The following is a 20,643-nucleotide window of genomic DNA, read 5'->3' as shown; positions in this document are numbered from 1 at the left end:
ATTGAAATTTGGAAACGAGGTATAAATGTTATATTAATTTATTTAATTGTTAAATAGATTTAATTTTTGGAAATCAATTATGGAGTAGATCTGTAAAGGATTAAAGGGTCCTTGCAATGAGAGACTGGAGATAAAAACTCTCGGTGGTCTTTCCGGCATATCCCTTTAATCCACGACTTGAGTTAGAAGTAAATTTTTTTTGTTTTACGGTTTTTCCGCAGCTTAAGCCTAAATGAGTTTTGGTACTTTCGAAACCCAACAGTGTATAGATTCAAAATTTTAAAATTTTAAAATTTATTTAGTACAAAGTCAAGCATTAAAAAAATGATAAAAATGAGGTTTTATAAGTTATTTTAATGCATTCATTATTTATTAATTTTGACCGTTTGATTTTATACTAAATAAATTCGAAAATTTCAAAAAATTTAATGTGCACACATCAATCATGAAGTAGATCAGTTTCAACGGTTTGAATTTGTCGTTTGATATCAATTAGATAGATTTTAAAACTATGCTTGATAAACTCTCTTAGTAAGCATGACACGTCGCTAGCTTTACTCAGATATACATAAATTTATTAAATCAATTTAACAAGTATTAATATATTTTTACGCCTTATGATCAATGTATTTACATCTCATTGTATACATTATATACGATATTTTTTTTTAATTATGCACTCATTTTAAGTAATTAGATTGTTAAAATACACTCTTAATGTAATCTAATACATATACAAATGTATACATTCACAGGTAGTTTTTTATTAGTTTCCGACACATTTCAAGTGATTAATTATCAAAGTTGACGAGTGTACTTCGAATACGACCTTTAGTAGAGTATTTACTACTTGTTTAATTGTACGCATTATATTTTGTTTTTAATTTATTGTGGACTCATTTCGAGTGATTAAATCATCAAAATTAAAAGTTTCACTCAAAATATAACACAATACATGTACAAATATATATTAGATTAACTTGAAAAATATAATTCAATATATTTTTACACGATATAACGTATAATAACTCTTTTATCCTAGATGTTCTTTTACTAATTCTAAACTTGAAATGATTAAGTCGTCAAAACTTGCTGTCATACTCTGAATATGACAAAATAAAGGCATAGATATTTATTAGATAAACTTTTACATAGAATGACATCTAGTAAAACACTTTTGTTGTGTGCTTCCTAGATGGCTTTTCTTAATTAATTTTGGATTTATTTCAAGTGATAATAAAATCACCAAAATCATGGAGTTTTACTTTAAAATTTAAATATCACCTAATATATTTGCATATATTTATTAGATCAATTTCAAAAGTATAGATAAATTTCTACACAACATAATCTCCAATAAAAATATACAATTTATTGTATGCATCAGAGACGATCTTTCAAGTGATTAAATCAACAAAACCAGCAGTTATACTCCAAATAGTATCTTATAGTTGTATAAATATTTATTAGATAATTTTGATAGAATAAATAGCTTTTTAAGCATTATAATTTTCAATAAAAGATTTTGGATGTTATTATAATTAAGCATCCTAGATGTTTTTTCTTTTTTAGAATTGAGAATTCATTTCAAGTGATTAAATCGCAAAAACAGATATGCATCAAATATAATCACCAAACGAATAACCTCCAGTAATGTTTTCCTTTCTATAAAAACGCTCAAATTTACTTTGCAGGCTTGCAGCAGGAGTCTCCCGATCACTTTCTTGATTATTAGTATTTATTTATCTACCTTTGGACTTACATTTAATCTTAATATACTAAGGATTTGCATCTTATAGCACATATGTGGATTACAGGTTTGTTGAGTGTCTTTTTTTTTTTTAATGACCAAAATTAATATATCATATTGTGTCACTTTGTTGGTACGTGGCCTTCCTTTGGGGGCCCGAAGAGAGAGGAAATTTTTTATTCATAAAAAATATTATAAAGATCAGTAGTGAATTTTTGTATTTTGTGCTCAAGTCGGTAGAGGAAGCCATTATGGTCAATTCGTTATACCTTGATCTGTTTCCGACTTTCGATTCCAATCCAGACGGGACCAGAACAGTCAATTTCAACAGAATCCATTTGCAGAACTGAATTGAAAACGAAATCACGATCCCCAATTCCCAATTCCCAGACGGTTACGAATAAAACAAAACAAACACAACAGCCAACAGGAAGAGGCGCCGTGCGTAACTTGCGGTGGGCCACCTTGCTCAGTTTTAGGCTTTTAGCCAGTCCCTTTTTCGAGTCCGCCCCTCGTTTCTTCAAAATTACTTCCCATGTTGAGATTTACGGCCACGTGTCAGTATATCTGAAAAACGAATAAAAGATATAGTAGGTGGGCTCCACCAGGCAGAGTTAAACATCGCCTTTGCCGGAAATTGCCACTTGTATGATTTTATGTGGCTGTGTTTTTCTTACTGCATTATGTAAAGATCGAAATTGTGACACTGAAAAGAGCTTGTTACACATTATATGTAAAATATATTGAATATTAATGTCCAAATGATCTGAGTATGGATGGATGAACTTCGATGCGGTGCACCAGGAGCAATTAACATTTTCTCTACTTTGCTTGCCTTTAAATACTAACACTGTCTCCCTGTTACTTTTCTCTCTCTCTTTCTTCGGCTCTGGGAAATAACTTCTTGAACCAAGCAAAGGTACGCCTTCTAAATATGTCAGGAAACTAAAAACTAAATTAATATCTCTTTCGCGATATTTTCCAGCAACCTATCATCAGCATTTGAATTCGAGCATACTAGATTGGTGATTTTTACTCTTTTTACCCGGTAATATTTGGAGCATTTTTCTATTTATGTCTTTCCGTACTGCTTCCTTTTGTCTCTTTGGATTTTGTCTTACCTGATAGCTGCAGTAACATTTGTGGTTTTTAATTTTATATTTTTGGATTTAGATTTTGAGTACTGTTTGATTGCTTCTCCTATCGTTAAAACCCCTTACTTAGGGTTTTAGCTCTTTTTTGCAAAAAAAAATATATATATATATATATCTGTAATCCCAATGTGGTGGTTTAGTTAGGTCATGAACTTCTTGCTAATTATAATTTAGTCACTTCTTAGTCCGATCTCACTAAATCCGAGCTGTTTTACTATTTTGGTGGTTTTTAAGTTGATTTTGTAAGTTCTAATATTTTGGCGAGGGTAACCATGGCCTAGAATACTCGGAATTGGTGAGTGCTCAAAATAGAAACAATGCTCTTTGGTTAATTTAGTATCCCCGTTCTATTTTAGGATTTGGGTGTGAAATTTATGTTCCTTTGTTGTTTTGTGGTTGGATTGCTCGATTAGTTTCGTTCTCTCTCATATTTTTTTTTGTTCATGGGTATCCAACCCAAGTCAATTAGTTTTTTCTGATTAAGTTCTCTAACTCAATTTCCTTGTTTCAAATTTTGAAACATTTTGCTTCGTATCACTTCAGCTGTTGATGGATGTTGTTATCCTATCCTAATTTATCTCAAAATGAAATCAAGCTCCATTTCTAAGAACAAATTAATGTCTTTTTTAGTTTCTATTGCCAAGCTAGTTTCCAATAACACATTTTAAAATGTTTTACTGTGTCAACATAAATAATCCTTTGCATTGCTATTTATTTGCACTCTAATTTATATAAACATGAATCCCTTTTGTGCACAGGTGTTACATACTCATCCTGGCCTGTTATTTCATTGCAGGAGGCAGAAAAGGGATGATGTAAAGTGAATTACACCGTCTAAATTCAAGAAAACTGATTTCTTTTTAGTTTTCCTATATAATTTTGTTCGTGCAATGTCTCGGTCACCTCACCTCCCACCTCGCTGCCCCTCTCAAATTAGAGGTTTATCCCCTTCGGCACCTGAGTTTACACCGCAATCTAAAACACACCTAAATGGAGAATCCCCTTTCCCTGGGCAACCCTCTTGGTTCGATGACCTATTTACTGAAAGACCCAAAAAGAACCTAAATTTGAACCCAATTAGAAGGACATGTAGTGATTCTGAAGTGATTTTGGATGTTCTTACGAACTACCAAGGAGAATTTGAGGAAATTGTGGAAAATGATGAAACTGACAGCTTGACAGAAGTTGGATTGGGCCTTGAATCAGGCTGTCTCTATGGCCCGAATTCACCTCGACAGAAGAGTCGGCTGAGTAGTAATGAGAGTTCTATGGTGAATGCTGTGTTGGAGAATGTGCCAAGCAATCCTTTGCAATACTTGGTTTTGGATCCTGAAAGCTGCTCCGGGTCTGGACCCGCATTTAGTTTGACAGAGATGTGTGGAAATGGAGATGTGAACAATGCCTCCGTGCATTCCGATCTGGAGAGGAACTCAAGGAGGTAACTGTTTGAATAATTCTTGCACCTCTGGTTCATTTGCATAGTTTTTTTTTAATTTAAGCAGTAAATATATATAATACATGAAGATAATGTCTGAAGCGAAATTGATAGATTAATTGATTTATCATTTTATCTCTTTCTGAATTATCTTAAATAAAGTATTATTCTGTAATTCAGTAATTATTTTACCATTTAAGGTTAGCTTTAAATGAGGTTTTACTGTGTTTTTTAGGCAAACGATCTGATGTTTATTGAACAAATTTAATCTGAAGTAACTCGTCATAGAATCAGTAATACATCGCTGATCATTCAAAGCAACCTCATATATTTTTTTGGGTTAGCATTTTACTGTCTTAATATATTATCTTAATGCAATGTTGTTTAAAATTTTTCAAATTTACTTTGTTAGGAGGTCTGGTCAGAGATCAAGGGTCCGGAAGCTTCAATACATAGCTGAGCTTGAAAGAACTGTTGATTCCCTTCAGGTACAAGCACAATAGAACCTTTTTATTTGATTTTTTTTTCTTTTTCTCTGTTAGGAAATAGAAAAATCATTACTATTGTTAATTTTAATTGTAATTTAGAATTTTGGAGCTGAGCTGGCAACAGGAGTTGCCTCACATTTCCAGCTACGTGCTGCACTCTCAATGGAGAACAAAAATCTGAGGCGCCAACTTGCGAGCCTTAGACAGGAGAAACTTGTGAAAGAAGGTATGTTGTTTTGAATAATTTTGCATTGTTAAAGCAAACATATTATTCTGTTATAATTTAAAACTTATTCCTCTTAGAGTCGCAGTAGCAAATAACACCATTTCTTGGGTTTATCTGCACACAACACCTTACATTAGAATGAAAATTAAGCAAAGCAAAACATGACTTAGCCCTCCACTAACATTATCTAATGGATCACCACACTATAAGCTAATTGGTTACGTGCTAGTTGTCTATCTCAATCTTCAATAATGTCGAATGCTGGTACAGGTATTAGAAATATTAGGTGTTGCTTTCAACCATATATTATATTTTAGTTGGGTTCAAATGCCTCATTGTTTCCATGCCCCAATTATACATCATGTCCTTATCTCTATTTTCAAAGTCCAAACAGTCGATCCGGACCGCCTAATATGATATCCATATTAAAATGTGCTTGGAGCCCAAATTTTATATTTTTTTGGAAAATTTGACTATATTTTAGATAGATACAAACAGGGGTGTTCAAATGGTTCGGTTTATTTGGTTTTGAACCGAACCGGTAAGATTCGGTTTAAATGGTTCGGTTGTTCGGTTGAATTGGTTCGGTTCGGTTGATTTTGTGACTTAGTTCGGTTTAAATGGTTCGGTTCGGTTTTGATTTCTCAAAACCGATTAAACCGAACCGACCGATTTTATTGATAGGGTCAAGACTTCTAGTATTATTTTGGTTCATTAATCAAAACCGAAGTTTAAATTGGTTCATTAATCAAAACCAAAGTTTAAATTGAGTATTATAGATGTATTGAGTTTTGATTTTTGAGAAAGTTCGGTTCAACCGAACAAACCGAAGTTTAAATCGGTTTAAATGGTTCGGTTTTAATTCGGTTTGCTATTTTAGTTCGGTCGGTTCGGTTGGATTTTCAAACTTCGGTTTTAAGTTTGGTTTGATTATTTTAGTTCGGTTTAAACCGAACCGACCGTTTGAACACCCCTAGATACAAAATCATTGATTTCAAGAAGATTCTTGACCATCCAAAAACAGTGATTTTGTATCTATCTAAAAAGTTAGTAAAAAAATTCTAAAAAAAATAAAATTTGGTCTTCGGATTGACATTTTGCACTTCAAAATCGGAGATAAAGACGTGAGACATCCTATCTAAAAAGTTAGTAAAAAAATTCTAAAAAAAATAAAATTTGGTCTTTGGATCGACGTTTTGGACCTCAAAATTGCAGATAAGGACGTGAGACATGATTGGGACATGCAAATAATTAGGCATCTTAAGCCTACTCATTATATTTATTTTGAACTGTCAAGATTAAATTGTGATGGGGTGAAAAATAATAAGTTCAGGTGTTTCACAAGCTTTAAGGAATGAGGTGGATAGGCTGAAGCAGATATCAGGCCGTCATAGGAGAAGCCGCAGCATGGCATCTTACTCTGATATGGTTGGGCTTAGCCCACTGGAGTGGGGCCTACCTGAGAACTCCTTGGCGCTGAATTGGCAGATGCTTGACATGAATAAGCTTAGTCTGGGAGGGTCTCCTGTTCCAGTCCCTCCGACAAGGCACAGCTCGGGCCGCTTCTGATGGTAAACAGAGTATCCCAACCAAGCAGCTATAATGAAGAGAGAGATTAACATACTATACACTAACGCACAATTCCCTTAGGCTAGAGGTGCTTATTTTTAGGTAAGGCTGTTATACTCCAGATAGAGAGCTGATCTTACTATTATAGAGGGATGAAATGAAACTTTGTTGTGCATGCTTTTGTTGACTTTGTAGGGATGACATTATATCTTATCTAGAGATATGCTGTTGTCTAAACAATGATGTTCTTTGGTAAACTTGGTGGTGTTATTATATAAAAAAACAATACTTGATTCTCATTCAGATAATGAAGTTGCAGATTGCTAAGACTAAAAAAACAATAAATCGGCAGCACAACACATGTTTGGTTTCAACTAGTGGTGTTTCGTTAATTTATTGAAGGCATTAATCCCATAGTACATGAACGGCTGTGAGGATTAAGCCTCCTTAGATGTCCTTACTCCTTACGCTTTTAATCAAGCCGAACAGGTTTGCCTTGTATCTCCTTAGAAAAATTTATGGATATTATTCAAAGAGAACTCTCTCATTCAAAACTCAAAAGAGATCCAAAGGAACTCATTCACTTTGAGTTAGCATTACGCCAAGGCAGAACGAAATAAATTATAACATGTCATTTTCTTTAAACTATGAGCTTATTTATAATAAAAAAATAGCTGTTGTATACAGAAGTTGGCCCCAAAAATAATAAGGAGAACAAAAAGCCACTGACCATCCCAATAAGACCAAGGTCACCCTGGAACCAAACAGTAGTACGATCCTATAGAACAGATCCTGTTCAAGTAAGGTCGGGCTTTGTTTCATGTTCATTGTCTATATAAATGCTCCTGAAATTTATAACTTTTCTGCTGTGGGACAAAGTATAACAGAAAACCGGAATGATGTAAGAAGGCGGCTGAAGTTTAAAACTTGGGACTTGGCAGCTTTAGGGTTTGCTCTTTATGAAAGCCCATTAGGACCAATTTGTGGCCGAAATTAGACCTATATGCGGGCTCCATGTTCCCCGTCCCAGACAACTGAAGCTGGATTGTATTAGTCCTTGTAGTATCTTTGTTGTATTAGGCCCAAGTTACGACTGCTTGCATGATACATTGATATGATATTTGTATGGCGAATACTTCACAGCTTTCTGTTTAATGCACTAAATTAATATCGACTCGGCTGGTATTATATGAGTGTTATTTCAGCCCATATAATACTAAAGGGAAATTATTTTATTTTAAATCCCAAATTTTAGTCGTTCAATTTATTAGTCGTTTCTAATTTTTAAATCCCAAATTAATTTAGTCGTTTAATTATTTTGTTTTCGGACAGGAAAATTTACTACATATGTCAGGGGTTTAATTTGAAACTTAGGCCATGAATGATTGAATAACTGTGTTGGTTGGGCTTTGAACTCTGCTAAAATGGTTGGTAAGATGTCAACATAGCGGGAATGTACCAGCAGCTGATATTTTTTTAAAATAAGCTTAGCAAGTACCAGCATGCTGTTTGTTAATGGGCGTTGTTGTACCAATCGGTAATTCATTCGATTCAAAATTAGTTTTTTAGTCCTAAAAAGGGCGTTAAATTAAAGTTCTCGACTGTATGCATTATTATGCTGGTAATTTTATCCAAAAACCCCCAAAAAAGGAGAACTCTCTGTAGAACTAACAATGAAAACCCTGGATTTGTATTTGATTGACAACTTAAATTCCAGAACAGGAAGCACATTTCTTTTCATGCATAATTTAATTTATAATTTTCCTAGTTCCTGGAAAAACAAATTTTTTTTTTTTTTTGAGAAAGAATTTGGTGGTCAAAGCCTCTAGATTTTCATTTATGGGCACCAGTGGTGTCTTTTATTACAGAAGGAGAAAAAAAAATTAAATTTAAAAAGAAGGGGGGCTTGAGTAGAATACATAAAATAAGAAAGACATCAAGTCACGCTATTTCGTCTATTCCTTTGTGATTGAATCAAGCGTGCAGTAACTTTCTGGTGTACACTGGATAGTCTCTATCTAGATATCAAAAAAAAAAAAAAAAAAACTTTCTGATATTTGCCACTAAGCAGCAGCCAAAAAAAAAAAAAAAATTCAACTTAACATGACTGATTTATAACACTGACAATGAAACTCCAAGTTTAATTACCTTGTCTTGTTATTGTCACAACACATTTTTGCACCTTTAACCAAATTTACGTGGATAAGTATTTTAAATGTGGTGGATTTGTGCATGCACCGACACTCTTGAAAATGAAACTTATCAATAATGCACACATTTTCTAGTTCTCAGTTGTACTTGAATTTAAATGTGGTGTTTGTTGCTCAGTTGCTTCATTGGAATACAGCCATAATTTGTATTTATTTACCAAACATCTCCACCTGAAAGAAACCCATAATATTGGGTTCTAGTTTCTTCAAAATATACAATGTTAGGTTTAGGTACTACACAATCCACTACATTAGGTCTAGACCACATGTGCCAAGATAAAATTTTCTCATGAAAAGCTCTTTCTAACAACTAACAACGCACTTGCATCCAAATATCCTATTATCGACCAGGGTTTTTTTTTTTTTGAATTAAATCAAAGTTAGAAAATATAATAATCAATTTTTCCAGACCCCTTAAAAATGTTAATAACTTTCATTTGGAAAAATGCCCAGTATTCCATCATTTTTGAGGTACCAAAAACAATTTCAGGTACACAAGATTGCAATGTATAAACTACAAATTTCCAAATTTATCAGTGTTTATTTACTTTGTAGCAACATAATTCCAGAATTTAAGAGGGAGGTCATATTCACACAGCAAAATTTGTTCCGGTGCATTAAAGAATTTAAACTTTGTAGACAAGTTTGCCCCTCAATTATTCTATCTAGTAATCATATTTCCTCTTTCTTTAATTGGCAAATTTATAAGCAATCCATTCTAAACTATGTAGTTTGATTTAGTGTTGTAAATAACGGTATGCGGTTATGGTTATCGGACAGACAGGGTACCGTCAAACGATTAATCTGGAACAATCGAGAATAATCGGTTATAATTGAAAATAATTAGCCGATTAATCGGAAAAATCCGTGACGGTTTGATTACCGCCGATGACTAATCGACCAATTAATCGGTCTAAACGGATGTTTTTTACAACACTGGTTTGATTACGTTGTGTTTTCATTTTCAGAAAAGAGTCAAACCTTAAACGACAGTTAGATTAAAGAAAAATAAATAAACAATTCAAAATGGACTGCATTGCTGGAGCAGAGGAGAAGTTCTAAAATTCATTCTATTGTTTTCGTTAATTATATTCAAATTTAATCCATTGAGTCTGCTTTTATTCCCAGACTATGAGACCATTGTTCCCTAACTATTATACTTTGCATTAGCCCATTTTTTTTTTCTTTTGTTAATATAATTTTGTTTATAGAAAATTAATAAAAAAAATCGAATCACAATGAAAACAATTAAGACTATAAGAGTTTGTTGAAAAAAATAATAAAGTGGATAATAAGGCTGTGTTAATTGATATAACAAGGTATTAATTGCTGGAGGAATTAGTAATTAGGAAGGCAATGTTTGTCAACTAAATTAAAATTTCAATTTTTCTTGTGTCAACAACAAATTTAATAGTCTAATGATTTTTTTCATTATGTTCATAATTAGCATGATATATGATATATAGCTAGCTATATATGGTTGCCCAATTTAATGACACTGGTATCAGCTTGGTGTTGCTGTCCCATTTCTAAACTTAAAATTGTCAATACAAGTATACAACCCTTAATCAACTAGAATCAACTACATAAATCACACTGCAGAATTGGTTAGAAGTTGACTCAAAAAAAAAAAAAAAAATTAATCATGGTTAATTGTTCCCTTTTGGATGGCAATGGGGTATCCCTTTTAAAAGGCAACGACACCTAACCAGTTTACCTTGCAACCCTCTACCAACCAATATATATTTCATGTGTGTATTCTTCAACCGTTTTCATTAAATTTTGAGGTATATTTAAGGGAACCTTAATTAGTTTGATTCAAAAAGAGATTGGTATATTCTTGACACTTGATAGTGTTACTATGTTACAATGCTTATCCACTGCACTACTGTTACCTCCACTTCAGTATCTTTTTTCTTGAATAAAGGTGATAAAAATGATTTAATTATGGAATAGCATCAGTAGTCTGCTCGGGAATGCGTATCCTCTGCATTAACTCAAAAGGAATCTTCTTTTATTGAAGTGAAGATATACTTAAATAGGCAAATGTCTTGTCTATGAATCTTCTTTTATTGGGTTCTGTGCTCTGTCAAAAAAGTTGAAGAACATATACGCCCTTTTGATTTGTTTAATATATTAAAAAAATACCAGATATGATAATGTAGAAAATGAACCTCACTTTGGTTTGAAATTAAATCTCATCACTTTGAAATTCAGATTAGCACAGGAACAGTATTATTGAGCTTTGTTGTGCCAAGTTAAAAAGAACGACCTAAATTCATTAATTATAAAAGATTCCCTTATGCAGTATTGGAGTGATGTGAATTCGAATAATTTATCTGCTGATGGTTCCAAAATTAACCCATTTAAGAACCTATGGACCAATTATTATTTTGTAGTTTTCTCAAATGATTTATTATTTTATACGAGTCCATGGAGGGTCCAAGGAATAAACGGTTGAGGCGTAATATCTCCTTTTTCAAAAGGCAACTTTCTATAACCACTACAAAAAATGAGGATTTTTTTAAAAAAAAAAATCTTCTTCTTTACAAATTGATGTCTCTATCACATCTACCCATTTATGATATCCTTAATTCAATTATGAATATATATTATCTATAGGTGAAAAGGTAAAAAGAAGAAAAGACCAATTTAGGTGAAACTTTCCTCCCATGAATTATAATTTCAGGAGCAAAATTTGGAATCAATATATTTTTAAGGTTTAATTTACCAACTTTATTTAATTAGTAACCTACTTTAATATTAAAATCAGAAGTTTTATCTAGTTGAAACATATCCAAATCCTAATGGTGGTAAAGCTAATAATACAACCTCAACCAACAATTTAATTCAAACATTGCTATAACAAGCATCTCACATGCACCATCCCCTTCATTAATCATAAAACCTCTTCCTTCCTATAAATCACTATCTTTAGCACACTCTCTCACTTAGTCACACTTCCTCCATTTCACACCCCCACCCCCACACACACACACCAAAACACTAGCAAGGAACCATGTCGAAAGACAAAGATCATAAGAGGCGCCATTTCTTCCGCGGCATAGTCTCATTGTGCGTTACGATAGTTTTCTTCATCCTCTTAATCATTTTAATCGTCTATCTCGTGTTACGCCCGACCAAACCGAAATTCTACCTTCAAAACCTCCACCTAATTAAACTCAACTCCTCACCCGCAACCAACACGCCACCAACCCTCACGATCAATCTCCAAGCAACCCTCGCCTCTCGCAACCCTAACAGCCGTATTGGGATCTATTATAGCAGTTTGAATACCTATGTCACATACCGAGACGAGCCGGTTACAGTTCCTGTGTCACTTCCACCTGTTTATGAGGGGCATAAGGATGTGTCGGTGTGGTCCCCGGTGTTGTATGGGTCGGGTGTACCAGTGGACCCCTATATTGCTAATGCAATTGCACAGGATCAGGCAGCTGGTGTGCTCCTACTACATGTGAAGGTAACTCCATCTAACTAACATCTTATCCAGAAAATAAAAAAATTTCCAGGTTACTAAAATAAATATTAAATTGTACAAGTTTTTCACAGTTAGCCTGTTCATATAATTAGTTGATGTTCACTAACCACAAAAAGCTACTGAGAAGGACTAAAATGTTATTTCAGGTGGATGGGAGGGTGAAATGGAAAGTCGGGACTTGGACATCGGGACACTACCACTTGTGGGTAAACTGTCCCATTTTCGTCTCACCGAGCAACGGCAATCCCCTTACAGGTTTCGGTTTACCAGATACCGTTGAGTGTCATGTTGACGTTTAATTGCTGTGACCACTTGCTGCTTTGGAGATATTGTGTTGATAACTTTTGCTAAGACTAGTAATTTGTAAAAGTTGCCAAGACAATCTAGTTGCCAAGACAATCTATAATGTATTATGTATATTCAAATCCGAGTCATTGCAATGGTATATCTGCAAAATTGGGATACAACGTTTTAGTTAAATAGCAGTTGGATAAGAATTATTTTTAAGACAATATTAAGAAAGTTTGGTTAATCAAACTTTGTGTTTATTTGTAACATGTAATACTTTTTTAATCATTGAAGTGTACAATAAATGGGTCAGTTAATTTAATTGTTGCAATATTGCTTGCTATATAGTTCAGTACGAAACTTTTAACTTTTGAAAATTAAGGAAATTGTATTAATTATGTTGATGCTATGAAGGCATTCATTTCTTCTTCCTTTTTTCCTTGTTTGAAGAATTATTTTCTTTCATCCCATGTCAGGGTTAGAATTTCTGCTCAGTTTTTTTTAATGCTTTAATTAAAAACCTGTATGGGATTGTGCTCCGACAAGCATCACTGTTCCACAATTATTGGATCAACTGGATCTCAAATTAATCCAACTTGAGCATATTTCTGAGCCCAAATATGCTTAAATTATTTCGCACCACCTAGGGTCCAGTAATTGGTATCTTTCTTCTCCTCAGAAATCAATGATGACAAAGAATGGGATATGGGCTTCGGCCCCTTTTTGGCCCATTTTGTGATTAAGAGCTTAAAAATCTGTATAATTAGGCCGGTAGTTAATGCCGTAAATTCCTTCCAATTTCTTGTTTAAGGGCTTAACAAGTCTAGCCCAATTTAGAGGTCATATATAGCCCATGTTCACTCACACTTCTTACCTTCTAAAAGACTATCTTTCCCCTTTCTAATTGAAATTAATTAATGCATTATTTTATAGAATGAGAGTATAGTGGTAAGCATATTACAGATAATACTATGGATTCATATCTTTATTTAAAATTTCAAACAATTGATCCAAACTGTTAAACACAATCTCCATATGAAAATGTACTTGGAGATCTTATTTTGTGCACACAATGACAACAGACATGAGAATTAGAGTAAATCCTTAGAAAAAAGATAGATTATAATTTTTATAGTGTGATAAAACTCCGTGCTTAAAGCTTTAAAATGTATACTTATTTCGATCGTCTTGTCACAGCGAAGAAGGAATGAGGTTTTGTTTGAAAAGCTTCGAACGAAGTCTTATTAAAATTCAGTCACGTTAATCGTTTGATATATATTGAAATTTGTGCGGACAAATTTCAATATATATCAAACAATTTGTGCCGACAAATTTAGAACCTTACAAATCTATATCGTTCTGTAAATCTAAACTGTTAGCACAAATTTTATTACAAATCGCGCGAACGATCGTTTAATTGTTGAATAAAACTCTATCCAAATTCCTTCAATTAAACAAGAAACCACCCAGGAGGCAAACTTCTCAGAAATTTTCTTAAAAAAGAAAGTATAATGTAAATTGAGACTACTACTATTTATGAACCAAATGTAGTAGGAGCACACGTCATGAAGGCCTAAGTTAAACTAGGCCATTACTTTATTATAATTTAAAAAACTAAGTTGATCGAATCGAAGCTAAAGGCCTAAATGAGACCCAGATAGTTTAATTATTGATGCTTCTACTATGATGAATTGGAACATTACCTCGGGATTGCTGTCCCCTTCTATCTTGGCCCCAATTACTTTAAAAATATATATCTCACAATAAAATGGATAATTAATTTAACAATAGTTCGTACTACTCTGCAATTTTACCGATGAAATAGCTCACGAACAACTATGAAATTGTGATCCAGTGTTACTATACAATAAAATAATAATTTTCTGACAAATCTTGATCGAACAGGCAGTTAAGTTCCTATATAGTACCATGAGTTACAAGCGTATTCTATTAGAGACTCATTAATTAGTATTAGCTAGCATCCACTACTTTTTGAATGATATTGCTTTCATATATCTAAAACTGTTTTGATGATTATTCCAGGGTATAGCTGTGTAAGGTCAGTAGGGGTCACTACATTTAGTTTAAAAAAAAATAATAAATGCCTTTTTTACTTATCCTTTTCAGAAAAAATAATATAAAAATATAGTTTAAAATAACTGTAAAATATATACTCCATTTCTATGCATTATGCCATCCTACATTTTCTTCTCTTCATATCCCTTCTTGCAAGTTGCATGGTATGCATGTCATGCAATTAGTTTACCTCATAAATAACATAAACACAGTATTAATCAATCACATTTCTGTTTCCTTTTTCCTTCCTTTTGACCAGTCCACCTCATTTCATTCCTACTCGGATTAAAGCATTTTTTTCCTCAAAGAAAGAACCTAAAAAGAGATGTGCAAGAGAGAGTAAGAGAGAGGTGAGATATAGGGAAATGATATAAAGAGAAAAAGAGAAATTCATCTCCTCGGATCCCCAACTAAATCTGTGAGAAGTGCATACAATCATGAGTTGTTGTTTTTGTTTTTGTGGGTATCTATCTTTGCATGCAGCTCAGACTCCAGATCCGAGAATTCATCCCTTACTTTCATGCAACTCTAATATTCTTTTATAAATGGCTAGCTTCTCTCTACATGCATCACATCTCACATGGATTAAAGGAATATCAAAGGAGAAAATTTGAAAAGAAAAGTTGTTGGATAGAGACTCATAATAAAAGAAGACAAAGTTATCTGCCAAAAGCTCCTTGACTGTGGAAACTTTGTCTCTATGGTTTGATGGCTTGATCTCATTTAATTTTGTGATGAAGGTGGATCTCTGGATCTCCCCTTTTGTCGATTAGAAAAGCAATATCTGGGATCATAAAGGAATATTATATATGTGATCAAAAGAACACCAAAAATCAAGGATGAAAATTAAACTCTACTAACTAGTACAACAAGCTTACATGTGAAAATATGATTGTGAGGGAATAACTTCTCTAATAACATTATTGAATTTGAGTTAATACTGAAACATGAGCTCAAAATTAATTATGAACTTGTTGGAAAAAAAAAAATTGGACATAATTTGTGAGTTCAAGAGGAGGCATGCATGTGATCAGCACACACACACACACACATAATGTTAGAAATATATTTTGAAAACACAAAATTTATTTAAATAAATATTTATGTTAATATTAACGAATTAATTTTATGAATTATGGAGCTAATGGTGAATCATTTGATTAATCCAATTTTATACATGAAACTCACTATCCACCGTCACAGAAAATCAAATCAAATAGATATGGTAGAGAGCAAGCTGTCTCATTGAATTAATTGATAACAAATTGGAGGATTGGAGCACCTTGCGCAGGAAATAAATCTTTCCATTTGTGCTTTGTTCATGTCTGTTGTACAATTTATAAATCTTGCCATACAATCAATTGACTTAATTTGCTCTAGCTTGCACAAGCAATAAAATCAAATTTCCGTTTGAGTTTCTGGATGTGGATAATTACCATCTATTCAATATGACCGTTTCATTTCCATTGATATCTTTCTGTTCAATTTTTTTTAGTAATGAAAGAAACGGTAATATATTGAATATTATTTTTAATAGTCATGAATGCACAAATTGATTGATATCTTTGTTTTTTGCCTATAAATAACACATACCATTTGGAGAGCAATTATCCAATAATTCATATACTCTCTTCTTCCTGTTAGCTCCATAAATCATAAATCAATTTCTATTCTCCCACAAACAAATATATTCTTTATAGAAAAATAATATATTATTCTGCTATCATTGTTGAAAGAAGCTACATCAACCTCTACCACGGTTGCGCCCGCAGGCAGAGGAATACCGGCGTAACTTGGGGCAGTCTTAACCGATTATTCCTGCGCTTAGGACGGGAAGTTGCCTTAGGTCCGCATTTTGCAACTCCGGGTAACAAAGTTTTAATTTCTATATTCTTGATTAAATTTTAAATATATTTTGTTTATTTTATTGATTAAAATTCAGATTTAAATTAGTTGGTTAGTTCATATTTTTCCAACACATAATAGATGACTGAAGAAAATTGTAGATGTAGTACTCAAGACCATAGCGTACATGGTGTAAAAGTAAAACAGATATATTGAATGTAGAACTCATGTCAGGACTTCATAATTGCAAATAAACATCTGTATATCGATCACACAAAGAAGGATGTTATATCACATCTTTTGTAATGCAGGACATGTTGTATCCCTAAATTAATATTCAGCCGAATAATTTGTTACTATTTCGTTTGAATCTGTCCTTCAAATTAATGTGCATGCGTAAGGCTACAATCTCTATCATAAATATAATTAAGGTTTGACTTTTTTATTTTATTTGGCCAGTTAGCATTGAGTCTGTTGGTGCGCTTTTTTTAGTTAAACTTGCAAAATAATTAAATTTAATTCAGTTTTAAGTCCAGAGTATATAATTGATTTGAGTCTAATTAGTGTTATATATTGTTATTTAATGTGGTTACCAACAAGCAAGAACTGGAGTAAAAGAAAAATCTTAAATCCTAGCCTCTTCAACAATGGTGCTTCTAGCTAATAGAAATTAGCTAGATTCTAAAAATGCTATATGAACTATTATATGTGCTGTGAGTACTTAAAGCTCATGATTTATGAACAATGACAGGAGTCATATCCTAATCTATAATTTAAATAAATTACATACAAGAGGTCATAGGACCTTTTTTTTTAACATAGTCACTGGAAGTTAATGCACTAATTAATTAATTAGGACTACTCTATTAGAAGACTACGAAGCTATAAGCCTCCATACTAATAATGCAACTCAAGACGTCTTATGTCTATACATATCATCACCTATATATAACCTTGACCTGGCAATCATTTTATTTTCATATTCTTTTGAGTTCCACTTTGCAGTGTAATAATTTTTGCTTAATTTGGTTACTTCAATTCCATCAGAATTAGTCAAGCTAAAAGTCTAAAAATGTAATTATTAATTAGTACCGTGCAAAATAACACATATATATCATCTCACTAGGGAGAAATTGGAATTAGTATTATTTGTTTATGGGTATTAGTGTCGGACTTTAGGCGATACTAATGGAGCTGATACTAATACTTTGTAATTAGCCGACACTAAAAGTAAGACATTAGTGTCGGCTCTTTATTAAATAGCCGACACTAATACTTATTAGTGTCGCATTTTTATTAAATAGCCGACACTAATACTTATTAGTATCGGCTTAAATTTAAAATCTGACACTAATTAAGTATTAGTGTCGGCTGTTTACAAATATCCAACACTAATTGTTAGTTATTAGTGTCGGCTGTTTATAAACAGCCGACACTAAGTATTAGTATCGGCTAAAATTAATAATCCAGCAGTAATTCTTAGTTATTAGTGCCGGCTAATCATAAACAACCGACAGTAATGTTATTAGTGTCGGCTAATTGTAAATGACCGATACTAAATATTAGTGTCGGCTAATTGAGGCGACACTAATTGTATGTTCTCCACTGATCTAGCTGATCACTTAATTTAATATTTTTGTCCTAATTAATGAATATACATGTCGTTCCCTATATTTATTTTAATTGGCAATATCATATCATAATTGCCAAGTCAATCGCTTCAATGATACAAAATGTATTCTCTGCCAAAAGAAAACCAAAGCCTTTTGATATTGTCAAAAGCGCCTTAAAGTAAAAATTATATCATGTTTTTGAAAGAAAAAGAAAAACCATTATTTTCAAAGAACGAATCTATGAAAGATTAAGATAGCTAGTGTCGTATGCTCATATATATAAATCATTGTACCTAACATGCATGAATTGATGGAAGTCTCATTCGTTGTTGCGTCTCCATTCAAGGCAGTTTTTGATGTGACAAAAACATGTTCTGCCAATTTCAGGTGTCTCGGTTGGAGTGGGTTTGGATTCAAGAAAGATATATTTAATATTTATTTGATTGTTTTTTTTAGAAATATATATCTAAGTTCTTCAAAAAAAAAGAATTGCTTGTTTTTTTGTTTCTTCGAAAACTAGATGGAACACCAGATGTTCTATAAGCTGCCACACGTTTTTGTGCAATTTTAATGTAATAATTGTTATAACGTATAAATGTGATATATATTAGTATTGTTTAATATGGATTATAATTATTTATCGGTTTAGAGTTAAATATTTACTAAATTAATGTATACACTAAATTCATTCAAAAAAAATATTGAACTTTTAAAGTCGTAGATTTGAACAATTTTAACCTAGATCTCCTTCCAAAGCTAACAACTATGCTCGGGTGAAAAAGGAAAGAGACAAAAGAAAAGGAAATTAGATAGAGAGAGAGAGAGAGAGAGAGAGGGTTTTCACATATGGAATGCTGGGAAATGTTGCGATTCCGGTGAATATGAAATTTTATGTGGTCAAGATGGGGTTCAATGTTTAGAAAACACTGATACTGCACCATTATTGTAGTTCCAAAAATCTGCACCTGGTAGAACCGCAACATCAGTTGGTGCGGTTCCATCTATTTTTATAATAAAAAATCACTCATTCTCTTTTTCAAAGATCTGAATTTTTAATTCTAAAAAAATGAATTTATTTTTATTTTGAACTGTAGGAGAAAAGAAGTTTACCAATCAACAAGCTAGTTCTCATAACTAGCTATAGCTAGATTGTAAAATCTCAAGGTAAGTACAGCACCGTTCTTAACTCAAATCAACAAACAGAACTTAGAAAAGTATAAGATTATATAAATTAAAAAAGAGAAAAGAAGAAAGAAGAGCAACAAGAGCCACTAACCTTAAAAAAAAATTATGAGATTATAACTGCATGTGCACAATTTTCTAGTCAAGCATAATCATGCTTGTTTAATCTTTCTTGAATCCATGAAATGAAATCAAAATTATTTTATTCAATGCACACAAGTTGTCCAATGAAAAGTCCTAATTAATTAATTAGTATTAATTATGTGCATTTCATGAGCTAATATACATATAATGTTCTTTGCCAAAAAATATATATATGAGTAGAACTAGGGTGCTCTTAAGCTCACCAAAGTATTTGGTGAGCTTGACTCTAAAATTTATCAAATCAATTTCAAATGACGAATCCGAACCGTTGAAAACCGCCTATCTTATGTGTGATGCGTCTACATGTGAAATTTTTAAACATTCGAATTAATTTAGTATAAAGTCAAGCGGTCAAAAAACGTTCAAAAAATGAATGCACTAAAATTAATTTATTAACCTTTTAATTTTGACCGATTTACTTTATACTAAACTAATTTGAATGTTTAAAAATTTCACATGTAGACGCATCACACGTAAAGTAGGCGGATTCTAACGGTTCGGATTCGTCATTTGAAATTGATTTGATGGGTTTTAGAGTCAAGCTCACCAAACACTTTGGTGAGCTTAAGAGCACCCTAGTTCTAGTCTATATATATATACATATAATGTTATGATGAAACGGCCTTCTGATATGGGGTTGCCTGTTTCAGGAGGTAGGTGTGTAATAATTATGTCTCTCTGTTAATTAATTGCAATTTAAAAACATAGTGAATCTCTTTTCTCTTTGATCTGTTGGTTATCTCTTGGGCCCTTTTGATGTTAAAGGCTGTGTCTAGCTTTATATAGTCATGACATCTCACCTTGACCCAAATATTGAAAGCTTTAGGAATTATCTAATTGTTTCATTGGAGTTAAAAGAGGAGGAAGAGTTGTGTACTTAAAGCTAATTAACTAAATAAAGATCAAGTGGTGTTTCCTTGTTTATTTTTTTTTATCTAATAAAGAAGTTTTTCTTTATTTTGGGACACTATATATGTTGGCGACAGATGTATCTTTAAAGGAGTTTCAAAACTTATCTGAAAATAGGTCTACTATACATACTATAAAAACGGGAGCCACACTATGTTTTGAAACTATGTTAATTTAGTCATTTACTGCGGGCTCGGCGGGTAGGCATATTGACACCACACACATTTATATTAACACAACATCTTTAATAAAAAA

General features: G+C 32.5%; 2 protein-coding genes across 2 annotated transcripts; both read left to right on the top strand.

Moving 5' to 3' along the window:
- Positions 1 to 2,627: 2,627 nt before the first annotated feature.
- On the top strand, positions 2,628 to 6,859 carry LOC144566392 (bZIP protein). Its single transcript, XM_078316411.1, has 5 exons — positions 2,628 to 2,669; positions 3,663 to 4,342; positions 4,752 to 4,827; positions 4,927 to 5,053; positions 6,387 to 6,859. Exons 2-5 carry the CDS (start codon positions 3,795 to 3,797, stop codon positions 6,620 to 6,622), a joined length of 987 nt encoding a protein of 328 aa, XP_078172537.1. The 5' UTR covers positions 2,628 to 2,669; positions 3,663 to 3,794; the 3' UTR covers positions 6,623 to 6,859.
- Positions 6,860 to 11,721: 4,862 nt separating this feature from the next.
- Positions 11,722 to 12,938, top strand: LOC144566525 (NDR1/HIN1-like protein 1). Its single transcript, XM_078316562.1, has 2 exons — positions 11,722 to 12,313; positions 12,478 to 12,938. Exons 1-2 carry the CDS (start codon positions 11,852 to 11,854, stop codon positions 12,628 to 12,630), a joined length of 615 nt encoding a protein of 204 aa, XP_078172688.1. The 5' UTR covers positions 11,722 to 11,851; the 3' UTR covers positions 12,631 to 12,938.
- Positions 12,939 to 20,643: the final 7,705 nt, after the last annotated feature.

This window comes from Carex rostrata, chromosome 15 (assembly GCF_964058835.1).
Source record: "Carex rostrata chromosome 15, lpCarRost1.2, whole genome shotgun sequence".
Classification (NCBI taxonomy): domain Eukaryota; kingdom Viridiplantae; phylum Streptophyta; class Magnoliopsida; order Poales; family Cyperaceae; genus Carex; species Carex rostrata.
The sequence above is the reverse complement of the archived record's forward strand: the minus strand, read 5'-3'. Positions and strand labels throughout refer to the sequence as shown.